Source organism: Hermetia illucens, chromosome 1 (genome assembly GCF_905115235.1).
Source record: "Hermetia illucens chromosome 1, iHerIll2.2.curated.20191125, whole genome shotgun sequence".
Classification (NCBI taxonomy): Eukaryota; Metazoa; Arthropoda; class Insecta; order Diptera; family Stratiomyidae; genus Hermetia; species Hermetia illucens.
Genome location: NC_051849.1, coordinates 166,573,805 through 166,589,343, shown reverse-complemented (window position 1 = coordinate 166,589,343; position 15,539 = coordinate 166,573,805). Strand labels below are relative to the sequence as shown.

Here is a 15,539-nt window from a genome sequence, read left to right as displayed (position 1 = left end):
CATTATCCTTAAAAAACTGGTTTTCTACCGTTAGCCTCAACTTGTCCTCTCTAATTAATCATTACCGACATCTTGCTCGGGATTCATCATACACACAATAGCCTGTCTCCTTGATATATGGATTAGTCTATAAGCTTAATAATGTTCTAAATTTTCATCGTACCTCTATAAGCTAATTTTTAGCTTCCTAAATTGTCGGCAATCCCAAGTGAAAGTTCAGCAGCAGCTAATATCCTACCTTATAACAATCCTACTGAGATCCCATAAGGATCCGTCCTTTCTGAAACCCTTCGTCAACTCTTTACAGCACACATTTCCAAGCCCGTTCGTAACCGCAATCCCACAAAGATACTCCAATATGGCGATGAAGTTCCTAGAAAGGTGTCAGTGACACCTGGACCCTCTAGTTAGTGAATGTCTACGGATTGAGATCGACGAGGAATATTTCCTAAATAAGAACCAATTCCAACAGTTCCTTATTCCCTATAACAGTGATAACCGTCTGCTCGGCAGAGAAGGTAGAGTAGTCCTCTATACCGTTTTTGTAATAGTTCCTCTAGGGGCAGGACATCAACTTCTATCAACATATTAAGCTATTAATTTAATTTAATAGTTACAGTGTCTATAGTTATAATGTTATCAAAGGATAGCAGACTGGGAAAGCAGTAACTTATTGCTTAAACCACCAACAACCTAGTATACTACCGTACAGCAGAGGGAACGATCGCAAGGGTCATTTGTTCAAGGAAGAAGAATATATCGGTATATCTCCGGTGGAACCTTACTTTAACCTTCAAAGGAACTATAAGAGGCAGAATATAGCCATCTTAATTCACAGTCAAAAGCTTACCAAGGCACATTCGTCTAAAAAGGCGAACTCTAGGCTGGTATACCTTGATCAATTAAATATGCTTTGCTCGTACAGTAAGGTCTAGTTACTCTGGCTTCTAACTCATATTGACTTAGAAGACAAACAGGCAGCTGATAAGCAGGCTAGGAAGGGAGTTGAAACGTCGCTAAATGGACGAGAACCCTTTGTGAAATCAAGAAAAGGTTTATGGCGATGACATATAAGAAAGGGGAGGAACGATTAAAAAGACTTTTATGGGTTTCTGTGGGGAAATATCAAGCAAAGCGCTTACAGAATTATTTGAACCGCGCTATGAAAAACTACACTACAGGGAGAGATGAAACCTCCACACATATTCTTGAACAACGTGCCAAGTAAGAAATTGGACTATGAGAATACCCAACATTTGACGGAAGATTACAACATTTGTAACTAGGAATCATCCTAAAATGTATGTCGATTTCAGAACTAGTCGATATACTATAATTATTAGGTACACTATAAATATCAAAGGATCACAATAGTTCTATAGAATACAGAATAATTTCTTTTGATACCCTTATTGTTGTTAGTTTTGCGAACACATTTCATTTATGCCCCCACAAATAGAACCCTATTTTATTCGTCCTCCCTTACGCTTTTGACTGAATGCATCAGAATTGATCTGAATTGTGTAAAACAAAACCTTAATAAAATCGATTCAATGTTTGTCCGTCTGTCTGTCTGTCTGTCACACGCATTTTTCTCCAAAACGGCTAAACCGATCCGAACGAAATTTGGACAGATGGAAACTATGAAATCCCACGCATACAGCGAGTGGCATAAATTTAGGTGGAGTTTAAAGGGGGGCTCCCCATACATGCAAAGGGGGCATTCAAAAATTTTTTCCACCGGATATAGTCGCGTAGGGTATCAAATGAAAGGTCTTGATTTGTACTTTCCGAAACTGACATTAGTTTTGGCGTGAGTAAGAACTCGAAATGTACGCAAATGAGACAGGACTCATTTTCGAAAACTACCCAGCCTAAAAATCTGAAAAAAATCAGGGTGCTGCGCTTAGATGAAATCTAGGCCTCAAAATATATCCCATTCCGATATCTGCTCAAATAAACTTACTAATAGTATATTACTACTTTTTAGAAATTTACTGGAAAAACCCCCCTTAAATTCATCCTAGGACTTCCGAATTTTGAACCAGCATAGTGGACAATATTTCATATATACCTGCTAAATTTCGTGGAAATCTGGCCACTAACGCCAAAGTTATAGCAGTTCAAACTTAGAGATTTCGCGCGAATTTACTGCTCCCAAAGCCATGCAAATAAGATGCTGACGTCATAATTAACCAGAATAATTGACATTCAAGTGAAATATTAAAATTCCATTCAAGAAGAATCTAATTCTCCCTAGCCCTTTTTGAACCTTATTAAAATCGGTTTACTGCCTGTCTGTCTGTCCGTCTGTCTGTCTGTCTGTCTGTCTGTCTGTCTGTCTGTCTGTCCGAAACACGCATTTTTCTCGGAGACGGTTATAGCGGTTGAGACCAACTTTGGTAGAAAGGTGGGAACTGTGAACGCTCACGCATATAGTGAGTTACATCCCTCTACGACGAATTTAAGGGGGGGTCCCCATACATGCAAAAGGGGGGTGTAAATTTTTTTTTCATCAAATATAGTCATGTGGGATATCAAATTAAAGATCTCGGTTAGTACTTTTCGAAGCCGGTCTTAGTTTTGAATTTCGTTGAAAAGGTGGGGAGTGCGGGGGTTGAAAGTGGTCATTTTTTTAACGAACCCATTCTCAGGAACTGCCAAATCGAAAAATCTGAAAAAAATCAGGGGGCTGCTACTATATGGTGCCTAGGCTCCGAAATACCCTCCATACCGATACCTATTTAAATAAAGTTAATAATAGTATATTACTATAAATTTTAGTAATTCACAGGGAAACCCCCCTTAAGTTCACCTCAGAATCACAAAATTTTGCAGCAATGTATGCTACAGTATAGAGCATGATCTTACCAAATGTGGTGAAAATCGCACTATTACTAACAAAGTTATACTAGGTCAAAGCTGTCGCTCCTATCCAAATTCAAGACTATCAATGTCAATATCACTTGAAAGTGGCTATTTTCACATAATATATGCATATTTTACATGTTACATGCTAATGGGACAAATGCATACTCAAATCTCTTTATAAAAGAAATACACAAAACCTTTCATACCTGAAGCGTCTAGCTTCCGGTTTCCCGACTTGTTTACATTTGATGTTGGTTGAATTCTTGGCATTTGCTATTAACATTAAACTCAGAGTGTGAAGCGTATGAGGTTGACTATTATCAATACAGGGCTTCCCATCAAATGATTTATTTAAATCGCTTTCTAGAAAATAGAGAGCAATGGGATTTTTAGCTATATTACACGGAGCTATCGTGCATTCGTCATTCCTCACATCTTTTTCTTTTTCTTCAGCCTTCAGTTCACAAGCGGGGTCGGCTCGTCGTGATCGGTTTTGTGATTTTATTTTATCAAATGCCTGATCAGCATGTAATCCCCATCCAGTGTATCAAGCCACCATTGTTTTGGCCGGCTTTTTGGTTGCTTACCATTGACTTCGATGTTCTGACCAATATTGGTTATTGAATTCTCGTTAGCGTGAATTACGTGACCACACCATCGAAAACACCTCTCTAGCAGTTTTTCCAAGATCGGTGCAAACCCATGTCGATCGCGGATATGCTCATTTCAGGCGTGATCAAAACGTGTCACGCCACGAGTGCAATACAACATCTTCGTCCCCATTACTGCAAAACGCCGTTCATTGTCCTTTATAATCGGCCAACACTCAGAACTATAGAGAGCGGCAGACGGACGGAATTTTAGATTTGGAACGTGCGCTGATACGTCGATCACAAAGAACACCAATTGGGGATGCCACTTCATCCAGGTTGCGTTAATGCGTGAAACAATTTCATTGCGCAGTTCCCCATTAGCTGATAGCACTGACTCGAGATATTTAAATAACTGAGTTCTGGCAATGGCAGTAACCCGCTCCTCGAGATAATTAAAGTAGTAAAGTAGTAACCTACCCAGAACTATATATTATACTATATATCTCGGGTCAGTGCTATAAACCAATGGAGAACTACGTCATGCTCCTCACATAGGGGAACACAAAACCTTTTATACCTGAAGCGTCAAGCTTCCGGTTTCCCGACTTGTTCATTGAAGAAGTGGGTTCTGCGCTAATACAATTTCAAAGTAGAACAAAACGTATATTCAACCAGATAAGATCACAATTTTGGGATGAGTCCAATTTACTAGCAAGGTCAACGGTTGCGTCCTTCGAAAACTATTGAACAATCGAAAAGTGAACAAAGTATATTCGTAACTTGTAGCCTCGGTTTGTACCGATTGCCACATTAGAGAGGCAGCAGATTCGTATTTCAAATAATGAAACTGCATGAAGGAACCGCTTTTAATTAACAATTCGATTCCCTAATCCTTATTTCGTGATAGTATCAATCTATTATTGAATATTTTTGTTATTATTCACCAAAAAAATCTACTCTCCTAGGAGTTACATACATATATTATTAACACAAACTTACTCGTTCTTTCTTCGCTGAACGTCCAAGCTGGTCACCAACTTTTAAATTAACAGAAAAGTGCATAGCTTCCATGACAGTCAAGAATTGTTGGAGTTCTGTGTCTTGCATTATGTAGGCGGATTGTGTATAGAACTTTTTCAGCTCCCGAGGTGACCCGTTGACTGTAATTTCCCCTTGGATATTTCGTGTACTAAAAAAATCAAAAACAAGGTTGTTATTGGTCTGGGTGGAGAAGAACATCTTTAAAACAATTACAAATAAATAATCATTAACATGTAGAGTTTATTATTATTGACCTGTAAAGCTTGCTTTATGCATTGTGTTGCAGGTTAGTGACTTAAAAAAGAAAGACTCAATTAAACTCAACAGCCTCATAAAAGGTCTCATAAATGAATCGCTGAACTCAGTTTATCACATTCATTGTGTTCATACTCTCCACTGGACCAGAAAGTCAAAATTCTTCATCCAATAAGGGACAATATATGTATAATCCACGCAACTATTCATAAATTTCAATACAATTGTTATTATAATTGGCACACATTCAATGTTACGAATGGAAACTTGGAAAAATATTTTTCTTTTGTAAAAAAGATCAGCCTTCAACCGTAAAGTATTCCCATATTGAGTCGAATTGAATGGAGAGAAAAAGTTAAGGAAAAACTTGGAGAATCGGCTTAACTCAAAGAACCCAAAAAATCGCGTTCCAATTTAAAATAACATTGTCCAGCCATATCAGACCTCCCACCTGCCAAATTAATTATGATGTCATGTCAACTCTTATCGCATGAAAATTCAATAAAATCTAGCTACCAACTACTTAATTTCCATTTACTCACGTATATCCAGAAAGAATATTAAGGAGTGTACTTTTACCAGCACCTGACGGACCAATAATTGCCGTTAAATCGCCAGCTTTGAAATTTCCGCATATTCCCTTCAAAATGGTTTTGATTTCTGGAAATAAAGATAAATAAACAAGAATGAAATCAGTTAATTAACGCCAGCCCAGCATAATTCTTCCGCAAATAGCAAAATTTCGCCAACAGGCATGATATCCAAAAAGAAAACGATAATGACGGAACGCCCGTTTCAAAAACGCGCGCTCAAGTTCAAATGATAAAAATTTACAAACATAAATACAGCAAAAAAGTACAACAAGAACCCAAAATAATCAAGCAGCTTAACAACGAATCCCACAGGTGTTCCAATTTTTTTATGTTTTCCTCAACTTTGTATCTTATCAGTAGTTATCACCGTCTATACAAGATTTTCAAGATAATTTATTATAGTTTATTAGCCTGCAGGTGATCAGGTATGAACTGCGTTCGATGGATTATAAAATGAGTAGATTGTGTTGATGCTTGCTTATTTGGTACTAGAGGTTATTAGACCATCAAATATTACCCCTTTAATTGCATTTATTCCAGAGAGATATAGAGATTCGAGATGAGGCACGAGGCATATCTTACATCCATGCAATAATTTAGCAGCCCAGCGCTTGCACGCTACCCCCCATACTCTCTTACAGAGGTAAGTAGAGGACGATCTGACTAGAATTAAGAATTTTATCAGTACTGCTCAAACAAAGTTGTTAATGGTTATCATAGTTCTATATTTGGCACCAACCACGCCTGCATGATATTGCTGTCAATTCGCGAAAAAGCGCTTTTACTACCTTCACGATTTTTCGAGAAGCATGCACTCCTCCTCCGCTACTCTACGAAACGTAGTTCTTCTGGATAATAGTTTCCACACTATTACTCACAGCCACTTTTCGATTCCTGAACAACTCGTCCACGACCAAGCTCTTCGTTAGTTACTACCATATGCCAGAATAGCCCGATTATACGATACAGAGAACAGTCTCAACTAGATGTTAGTGTTGAGCTAGTTACATTTCTAAGTTTTGGATAAAACAACAAAAACTGATCCAGCAATCTTAATGCATTGTTCAGCATCAAGTTCGGTGACGCGATCGGCAGAAAGAACAGTTTCAAGATATACAAATCGATCAAGGCCTTCCATGTTTTGCCCACTAATGCAAATACGAAAATCCTGATTTTGTTCAACTCGGCTTGCTTTCTTTTCAATACCTAAAGCTATTTAGCGAAGGTCCACGACTCGGTGAGAGGCTGTCATCAGAATAGAGGATGAATTTGAGGAAAGTTAACAAAGCCACCACCACATCGTCCACCCACAGCTTAAGGAAGAAGGCTATTAATAACGAGAAGAAAAAGTATCCATGGCAAGGTATAACCCTGGTGAATCCCGCTTTGAATTGATGGAGCAGTGAACTACATGGTGCGGCAGCATAACTTCCTTTTTTAAAATGCGCGCCACTCAGTTAGTTGATGTCATAGCGGAGCGCTAGTGGTCTCGTTCAAGAGGGGATACTGTAAAGTTTTGTCCCGACACGGTTCAGTTGCCAGCATGCGTTGGAATAGTAAGGAGTGTGCCTTTGCCGTTGAGGTTTACTTTTCAAGCGGATGTTCGGTTATTGCAATACAGCGTGCATTTCGGAATCATTTTAATTTAGCCCCGTTGGCTCCCGTCCCAGACCGCAAATCAATTGTTACATGGGTCACTACATTCAGACAAACTGCAAGTACGACAAAAAGAAGAACTGGAGTCCCTCGGCCCGTTAGATCACCTGAGAACATTGAAGCAGTGAGAGCGTTAATGTTGCGATCGCCACGGCGTTCTGCGCGCAAACACTCATCTGCCCTTGGACTATCCGATCGTTCTGTGAGAAGAATTCTTCGTGATGATCTTCATTTTCATCCCTATAAGATGGTGATAGTACAGGAACTTTCAGAACGTGACTTCAATTCTCGGATGAACGCGTGTGAAGCCCATTTTCATTTGTGTGGGTTGGTTAACAAACAAAACATGCGCTACTGGGCTGACACCAACCCTCGAGAATTGCATCAAAAGCCTTTGCATTCACGCAAAGTCACAGTGTGGTGTGCAATTTCCTCAGCTGGAATTATTGCTCCCTGGTTTTTTGAGGAAAATGAGGTTACAGTGACAGTGAATTCGGACCGGTATGTAAACATGCTACAGTATTATTTTTTCCCACGGCTAGAACATTTGGATTTGAGTGACACTTAGTTTCAACAAGACGGTGCAATAGCACCCACTTCAAGAGTATCGATGGCTGTTTTGAGGGAACACTTTCCAGAGCGCCTTATCTCAATTAGAGGCGATTTTGAATGGCCGGCACGCGCTCCCGATCTGTCCCCTTGTGATTTTTTTCTATGGGGTTTTTTGAAATCCCGTGTTTATGTGAACCGTCCAAGAAGAATACAAGATTTGAAGACCAACATCCAAGAAGAAATTGCCAACATAACACCTGCTATGCTAACAAGAGTCATGAAAAACGCCAGAAATCGGTTTACGCAATTTATGGAGAATGGGGGACGTCACCTAACAGATTTGATCTTCAAAACAATGTAAAGAAAAACTTTAGACATGTACCTACATTATAAAAAATAAATAAATATTTTCCGATGCATAAAATAGTTTTTATTGAGTTTTGAAAAAAGGAAGTTATGCTGCCGCACCCCTGTATTTAAATTCGACACCCTGCTCTAAAATAAACGCAGTGTGTTGATGTTGATGTAAATGCAGGTGGATTCAAAGGGGAAATTAGTTTGCTCTTTATCGACCAAGGTTTCGAGTTGCTTTCTTGTTGTGTTCCAAGATGATGTGGGGTAATATTTTATCGACAGCAAGAAGCACGCAGACACCCCTGTACTGATGAAGGAGGTAAGTCACTCCCGAAATATGTATTTACATTTAAAACTAAAAATTGTAGTTTGGAGGAAACTACCCCTTCTCTATGAAAGATTTGAGATTCCCAGCATTTAGAACTCCGCAGGGAGTTCATCAAGACCAACAGATTTGCTCCATTTGAGTGCATTTATGGAAGTAATAATTTTGCTTCTAGCTAGAGGAGCATCCCGTATCTGCGTGTTATGGTGGCAATCATCCACAAGAGGTAGACCCTTCAGCGGATGTTATATGATTCAAAATCGTGGGCGAGTGCTCCTCTCACCTCATCAGCTGCTCATTATCGTAGATTAGAACAGAGAAGAACACACGGGACCATCGGAAGGCTTACGTGATGCGGTATACGGTGCTAATTGCTGCTTGTCACAAACATAAGAGTTTTGGTCCCCTCACTAGAGCGTTGGATTTCCTTTTTTCACGGTGTGGATTACGCTGCACCTTTCGTACTTTCTCATGATAATGGAGCTCTATTGTGTCGTGCTCATCTCTGCTCGCACCGATAACAAAGCTTTCAGCTCCTTGCGTTCATCGATCTGCCTCCACTTTTCCGCGGTTAATCAGATATTGTAACTTCATTCTCACTAGAGACAAGGAACGATCAATGACGTCCCAATGCTGATCAATCCTCTCAGGCGAGTGGTTCCAAGTCTATTTCGTTTGCAGAATAAGAAAGTTTTCCACCACTGGAGGACAGCCCGATATAGAGACCCTCTCTTCTCCTGCGATCAGATGCTACAGAAATACGCAAACGAAGGTAAGCGACCATCGGATATGATAGCACTTTTTTTGTTACAAATTCTCGACATTTGTAACACTGATCGCAATATGTTCAATCTGATCAGATGTTCGTTGCTGGTCAGTCGATACCTAGCTGACCTTGTGGCAGGCTTTGTGCTCAACTAGTGCCCCGCGGAAGACAACGATGACAAGGCGGTAAATGTTACAGAAGTCTATACACTGTTCATCGTTATTGTTACTCATACTTCCCCATTACATATCCGAGTAAGATGTTGTCAGAGTCTGCCTTGGTACTCAGATCACGACCACAATGTCATTTTTAGAAAACCTCTCAAGAATTGCGTGTAATTGTTCATAGAAAATATCCTTGGAGGTATCCGTTGATGCGTAGTCCTGTACAATTGTGATATTCCTTAACCTGGACCGGAACCTTGCAAGTAAAACCCTGTCTAAAAACGCGCCCCTGATGAAGGGGTCTCACGGTAGCTGTCAGTATCAAGGAGATACTAGATTCGTATTTCCAGACTGCAAAAGCACAGTGCCGAAAGAGGGAGAGGAGACTGTCTAATTATTTCCAAGTTTCAGCAAAAATGACTGCAGACCCTGCGTTATCAAACGACCTTCGATGTATTTTACGTTGAATTCCATTCAAATATCGGGAAAAATTTAGGGAGGGGAGAGTTAAATTTTAATGGAAGGGATGCCTGATAGGTTGGATACCCCGAGAGCATGTCTAATGTGAGGTACAAACGAAATTGATCCCACACTATATGGTTAGGATCGGGCATTCCCTAGGATATAAGGGGTTTAATGGTTCGAAGGCAGGAACCGAAAATGTGGATGAGATCAATACAGTAGAAAAATGAATGATAGGCCCCATCTATATATTGAATCTGAAAATCTAGAATTGAAAACCTGGCGCAAATGGTTTTCTGTGAGGAGCATTTACAGTCAAAAAATCATAACCGCCGACTTGATCGCAAAGGCGGCACCGAATTGTGAATATTTGTTGGAACAGAAAAGATTTTAGGAGGATACGCTTTCCGAACCTGATTTCATGTACAGCGATGCTGGTAGAGATTTGGAGGAAAACTGAGACTGGCAGCGGAAGCTAAATTAGAATTATTTGCAAAAACCCGCCGGGGTGGGGGAGAGGGAGGTTGGTTGGGATATATTCCCAAGTGGAAAAAGAAAACTGATGCGGTATACTAAAGTCAATGAGCCACCAAGAGATGTCAGCATCATGTCACCCCTTTCCAGAAAATGGTGGAAAGGGTAATCTGCTAGTCGCACGATCACGCCCTATTTAAGAGCGCCAATTAGCAAGGAATCAAGGGCAAATTGACTGCAATAGGTGGTCTTAGGTACATGTCATATTGATCAAAAATCAGTTTTCGCAGGAGGTTGCCTGGCAAGGCACTTTGAATTCAACTTTGAACTTCGAAAAAAGCAATGGTTTCCACTTCTAGCCTAGTACATAGTTTCTTTTGTGGTTTACTACATGCTCCCAAAAGTCTGGTAGCAACAGAATCGCCTTTTTATAAACTTCAGATGACTTCATTAAAAGATGCTTTCCTTTCAAATGATTGTCGAAGGAACGGAACAAGCGAAAATTGGGAAAGGCAAGGGCAGGAAGGTACGAAGGTTAACTGCTGCCAGCCTAACTATTTTTCTCTAAATAAATGCAGTAGTTAAGCATTATCATATTATCTTTATTCACCCGTGATGGAAGTATTTCCTTCAAAGCTACTTCGAGATCCTCTAGCTGTATGAAATATAATTCAGGTTTGGTACGTGAAAACAGTTCCCAATGAGTTCAAGGGATTACTCATTGGAAACTGTTCCAAAATGATGTGAAATATTGTTCTGCCGATGGTGGTGTTTCATTCTTCGTATAAACGACTCTGCGGCGCTAACATATTTGTCGAAAACCTAATTCATCTCCAATGGTTAGATAGGAAAGAAAATTTTCCAATTTACGTTTATTCAGATGTAAAACGCAACTTGGGGGTCTTCTTTTGTCCTGAGGGATAACTCTTGGAGAGCCCATGAATGAAATTTCACAACATAACTCAGACTTCGGATTTTGGAGGTACAATGTACGTTAAATCTCTCTCCTCCTCTAATTCCACGAATTATTCGTCGCTTTCAATACGGGAAAACCGAAAAAAACTTATGCACCCACCCGACATAATAAAGTGCTCATATGATATCTGTACAATGCATGAACATTGAAGTCCTGGCTACAAAGGGATAGTTTGACTATTTCGAAGAAGAGGGAGAGGTTATGATTACGAATCGGTCCAAAGCGGAGTTATCTCGAAGCCAGTTATAAAATATTTAAAAGATATATATATGGTTGCCATTCTCCCCTTTACGATGTATAGCGAGCCAAATCTGAAATGCGCTCAGTTCCCCCCACAACTTTCTCAGACGCCTTCACTCGTTCTCTTCTGTACTGCGTCAACTACCCTTAAGGCCCTTAAATTTGGATATCAAAAGGCCACCAAATTTACTGTCATATTTATAGGAATATTCTTAAAAAGTCGAACTATAATTATGGTTGAAATTATAAGATCCATAATGTTATACGCGCCAAAAGCACTGCCTACCTCTGAGAGCCTACGGTGGATAAATTTTGTTCACTACTTATTGTCTCTCAGGGTTATCAACGTCCTTAGAGAAACAGACGCCGAGTTTATAAGCACAGTTGCAATCGATGCTACCAGTAGGAAACTGAATGAAGCCGAATACATGCCCTCAGAATATAATGGTTTAAATACTTGAATTAAAGGAAAGGATGTAGTTATGTCCACTACACGAAATAATGCTCAAATGATTATTTGATGGAAGCAGGAAAAGAGTATATTTTTCAGTGGGTGCAAATCCCTCATAGAGATATCCTACGCGTTTAAGTTAAAGTGAATTCGACATTGTCACATTTTTAAATCTCCGCGACAGAAAGTAATAATAGAGACCTGTTCGACTTGTGCAGGACTACTTAGTAGCAAGAATCCTATGGTCGAGTAAATGCAAGGCCCCACATGTCACAATGCCTAGCTCAAGAACTCACTGTTTTTGCTAAAATCAATATTCCCCTTGGTGGTCGGGCAGCATCGAGAGGCATCTTATCGCCCCAAAACAGATCTAGATTCCTAAAAAAACTTCAAAAATCTAACCATTTATAGGATTACTTAGATGAGAGGTATAGCAAATGAATACTACAGGAAGGACAACGGATTAAAACAACTGAAACCATGAAATTTTTGAAAGGAAATTGATAATATTTTTGCTTCTACAGCCGTTTTAGCAGTTAGAGACCGATCCGCTCGCTCCGCCAATGGATGCATTGTTAGTTGTTCCGTTTCTTCTCCGAAATATGTATACCTTTATAGCCCCCTTAAGTAACATCAACGTTTATATGTTGTTTACCTGAGTTGTTCAGTACAACTTGTCGTGTTCACTAAGCAACATCCATCAGTTTAAAATAAAATATCATAAAATATGGATAAGGAATATGCAGTGGTATTTCTAGAAGACCTTCCTTAAAAGTACGTAAAACATCTTTCGAAGATAATGGATAAACAAATTAAAAGATATTGAACAACTAGAAGTATTATTGAATTTAGGGTGATGTTCTTAACATTGCAACAGTTATGAAATTGTGAAGTTTGTGATGATACAACGACTTTTAGTAAACATGGACGTCTTTCTGTGAACATTTAGAACGAATTTTATATGGTGCTGGAATCGCTCATTAACTATGAGCATTTAAAGATTGTTAAATGTTTGAAAATTTCAGTTCGTTTCGTCATGATATAATAGATGAAAAAAGTATTCAACCGAATCACCTGAAATTTGAATATGTTATTCACAACATGAAGGGCGTCCACTTCAGTCGAGGCGGCAAGACGGTCCCCGGTCCTGTCGAGAAATGGGCAAGGATTCTTGACGCATGGACAGCATCATGACGTAAGCAAGTTAGTCCGAACAAAACAAATACGTATCTGCACGTTAAATGCTAGTACCCTAACTGGAAAGACCGAGGAACTCGCAAAAGCCCTTCGGAAAAGGCGCAGTGCAAGAAACCCGATGGTCTGGTGCCAAAAGTTGCGACATGAACGCGAACGCGTAAAAATGGCTATAAACTTCTATATTTTTGGTAGTCCACACACTCAGTATGGTGTTGGTATTGCCAATACAGAGGGGTTTCGTGATGCCATTAAAGAAGTCGAACGATGTGATGATCGGCTGATGAAGCTCACCATTATATCAGCTGATCGCACTATTCATTTCTTCACATCTCACGCACCACAAACGGGTCGACCTGATGCCGAGAAAGATGCCTCCTGGCAACTTCTCGATGAAAAAACTTGTCACGTGCCTGGTGACGACTATATCATCATTGCCGGCGACCTTAATGGTCATGTGGGTGAAAAGACAGAAAGTAACAGGTGCCATGGGGGAAAGGGGTTCGGAGCGCGCAATGAGGGTGGCGAGCATATAATCGATTTTGCGGATACGCATGACTTTGTACTTATGAATACATGGTTCATCAAACGATTGTCTCATCTTCCTACATTTTATAGCGGGAACAGTAAAACGCAAATCGACTATATTCTCATAAGACGCCGACATTTCACCACCGTCACCATCGTCAACCATTACAAATGTGGAAGAATCGTACAACCAAATGAAAGGCACGATCCACAAAGCGGCCTCTGCAACCCTCGGGGTCACCAAACCGGGTAAGTAAGTAATGATGACGCCTCTACCACAAATTTTTCGACGATAAAACACCGGCCAATTAGCAAATTTATTAGAATACCAACCGGGAAGCAAAGAAAGCAGTCGCTGTCACCCGACCGGGCCATTACAAAAATCTTTACGATAAACTGGACACTCGGGATGGCGAGAAAGATCTGCGTTGACTTGCCCAAACCCGTAACGAAGAACAGTACTTTGCTTACTAACCGTCGAGCCACAACAGATAGATGGCGAGCATTCTTCGAGCAGATTTTAACTGAAGAATTTACTCATCCACCACTTCCGCAATTATTGCCGACATTTTGAACAGTTCCACTTGTCAGCGCAACTGGTGCTCAGAGGTGGCGGCGAGGAAGATGGGGCGGCAACCCTATCGGCCAAACCAAAACCAAGTGGTCGAGGAGAACTTCCATGTGGTGGCACCGGGATACGCTGTAATTACTTTGGCTTGCCGGCCGTGATTCAGTAGGCGAATGCTCCAAAGACCTAATTAGGGCGATCAGACCCGAGTCTGCACGGGGACTCATCTGAAGTGATAAATTGGTCACGAAACCTTACCAGAGGTATACTGGTACCATGGGAACCGGGAAAGCCCCTGGACTCACATACTTCGGGTGAACTCCTGTTGTATGTGGGGACAGTTCGGTTATTTGCGGTTGGCCCCCCTAGTGGGAGTTTCATGGTGGTTGTGGTTGTGTTCAAGCGAGAAGAGACCTTCGGGCCTCGACGTGGTGTTGCGTATCAACACGGGTGCCGTACTCCATAGTTCGGTAGAGATTTAGGTAATTCTTGCATCCACCAGTATGAATGCTAAGCCATGCACTTGGTATAGACTGGTACCGTTGTGACTTGTCTCAGCGGGGCTCTGATTGTGGTCACAAAATCAATCCGTGTCTGAAGAGGACCGTAGGATTAAGTCTCACGACAGGTGCCTACGTAAAACACTATGGGCTTCACTGTCAGCGCAACTGAAGTCAAGGAATCTATAAAACCAATGAAATCGGGAAAGCCACAGGACATGAGGACCTCGCATCTGAGCTCAGGAAAGCGAAGAGCTAGGACCCAACACTGTGGCTCAGTGAATTCTTTAATCGCAGAAGAAAGTACCACTGCTCCATTATGGAAAAAGAAAGGTAATCCAGAAGAATGCTCAAATTACCGTCCGATCCGGTTACTTTTCCATACCATGAAGATTTTTGAACGCATTCTTGACAACCGTATTCGCGAAATCGTTGAAATAACCGTGAATCAAGCCGGATTTGTCAAAAACCGCGGTACTACTGACGCAATACACGCTGCGCGGTCACTCAGAAACACTGTGAGAAGCATCGCCCTCTTTACATTGCATTTCTGGATCCAGAGAAAGCGTTTGATCGTGTTCCACACGAACTCATGTAGTACGCTATTCGACAACACTTAGTGCCAGAAGAACTCTTGCGCTGGGTTTAATTTCTCTACTATGATCCGAAAAGTAAAGTTCGAAGTATAACAGGTGTATCAAAACCGCTTCGTGTCTCTCCTCTTTGTTCTTGTTATGGACACCGTCACACGGGACATCCAACGTCAAGCGCCCCACTGCTTTATGCAGATGATGTTTTCCTAGCATCTGATAGCAAAAATGATCTCGAGCAACTTGTCCAAAAATGAAATGATCGCCTCATGCAATTGATTGAATCTAAACAAAACTGAATTTTTGACAACCGATCCCCATGAAACAGGCACAATAACTGTCGGCGGCGGTGACCTGCCCAGAACTGACCGATTTAAGTACCTCAG

The 15,539-nt window shown here is 40.7% G+C and overlaps 1 protein-coding gene across 1 annotated transcript in view; it reads right to left on the bottom strand.

The window, feature by feature from the left end:
• The window catches only part of LOC119658937 (ATP-binding cassette sub-family G member 4), a 98,467-nt gene that overhangs the window by 11,941 nt on the left and 70,987 nt on the right, over positions 1–15,539 (bottom strand). Inside the window, exons 2-3 of the mRNA XM_038066790.1 lie at positions 5,303–5,420; positions 4,464–4,653 (exon numbers count right to left, since the gene is read on the bottom strand). Coding sequence (XP_037922718.1) covers positions 4,464–4,653; positions 5,303–5,420 — 308 coding nt within the window. The remainder of the gene's footprint in view (positions 1–4,463; positions 4,654–5,302; positions 5,421–15,539) is intronic.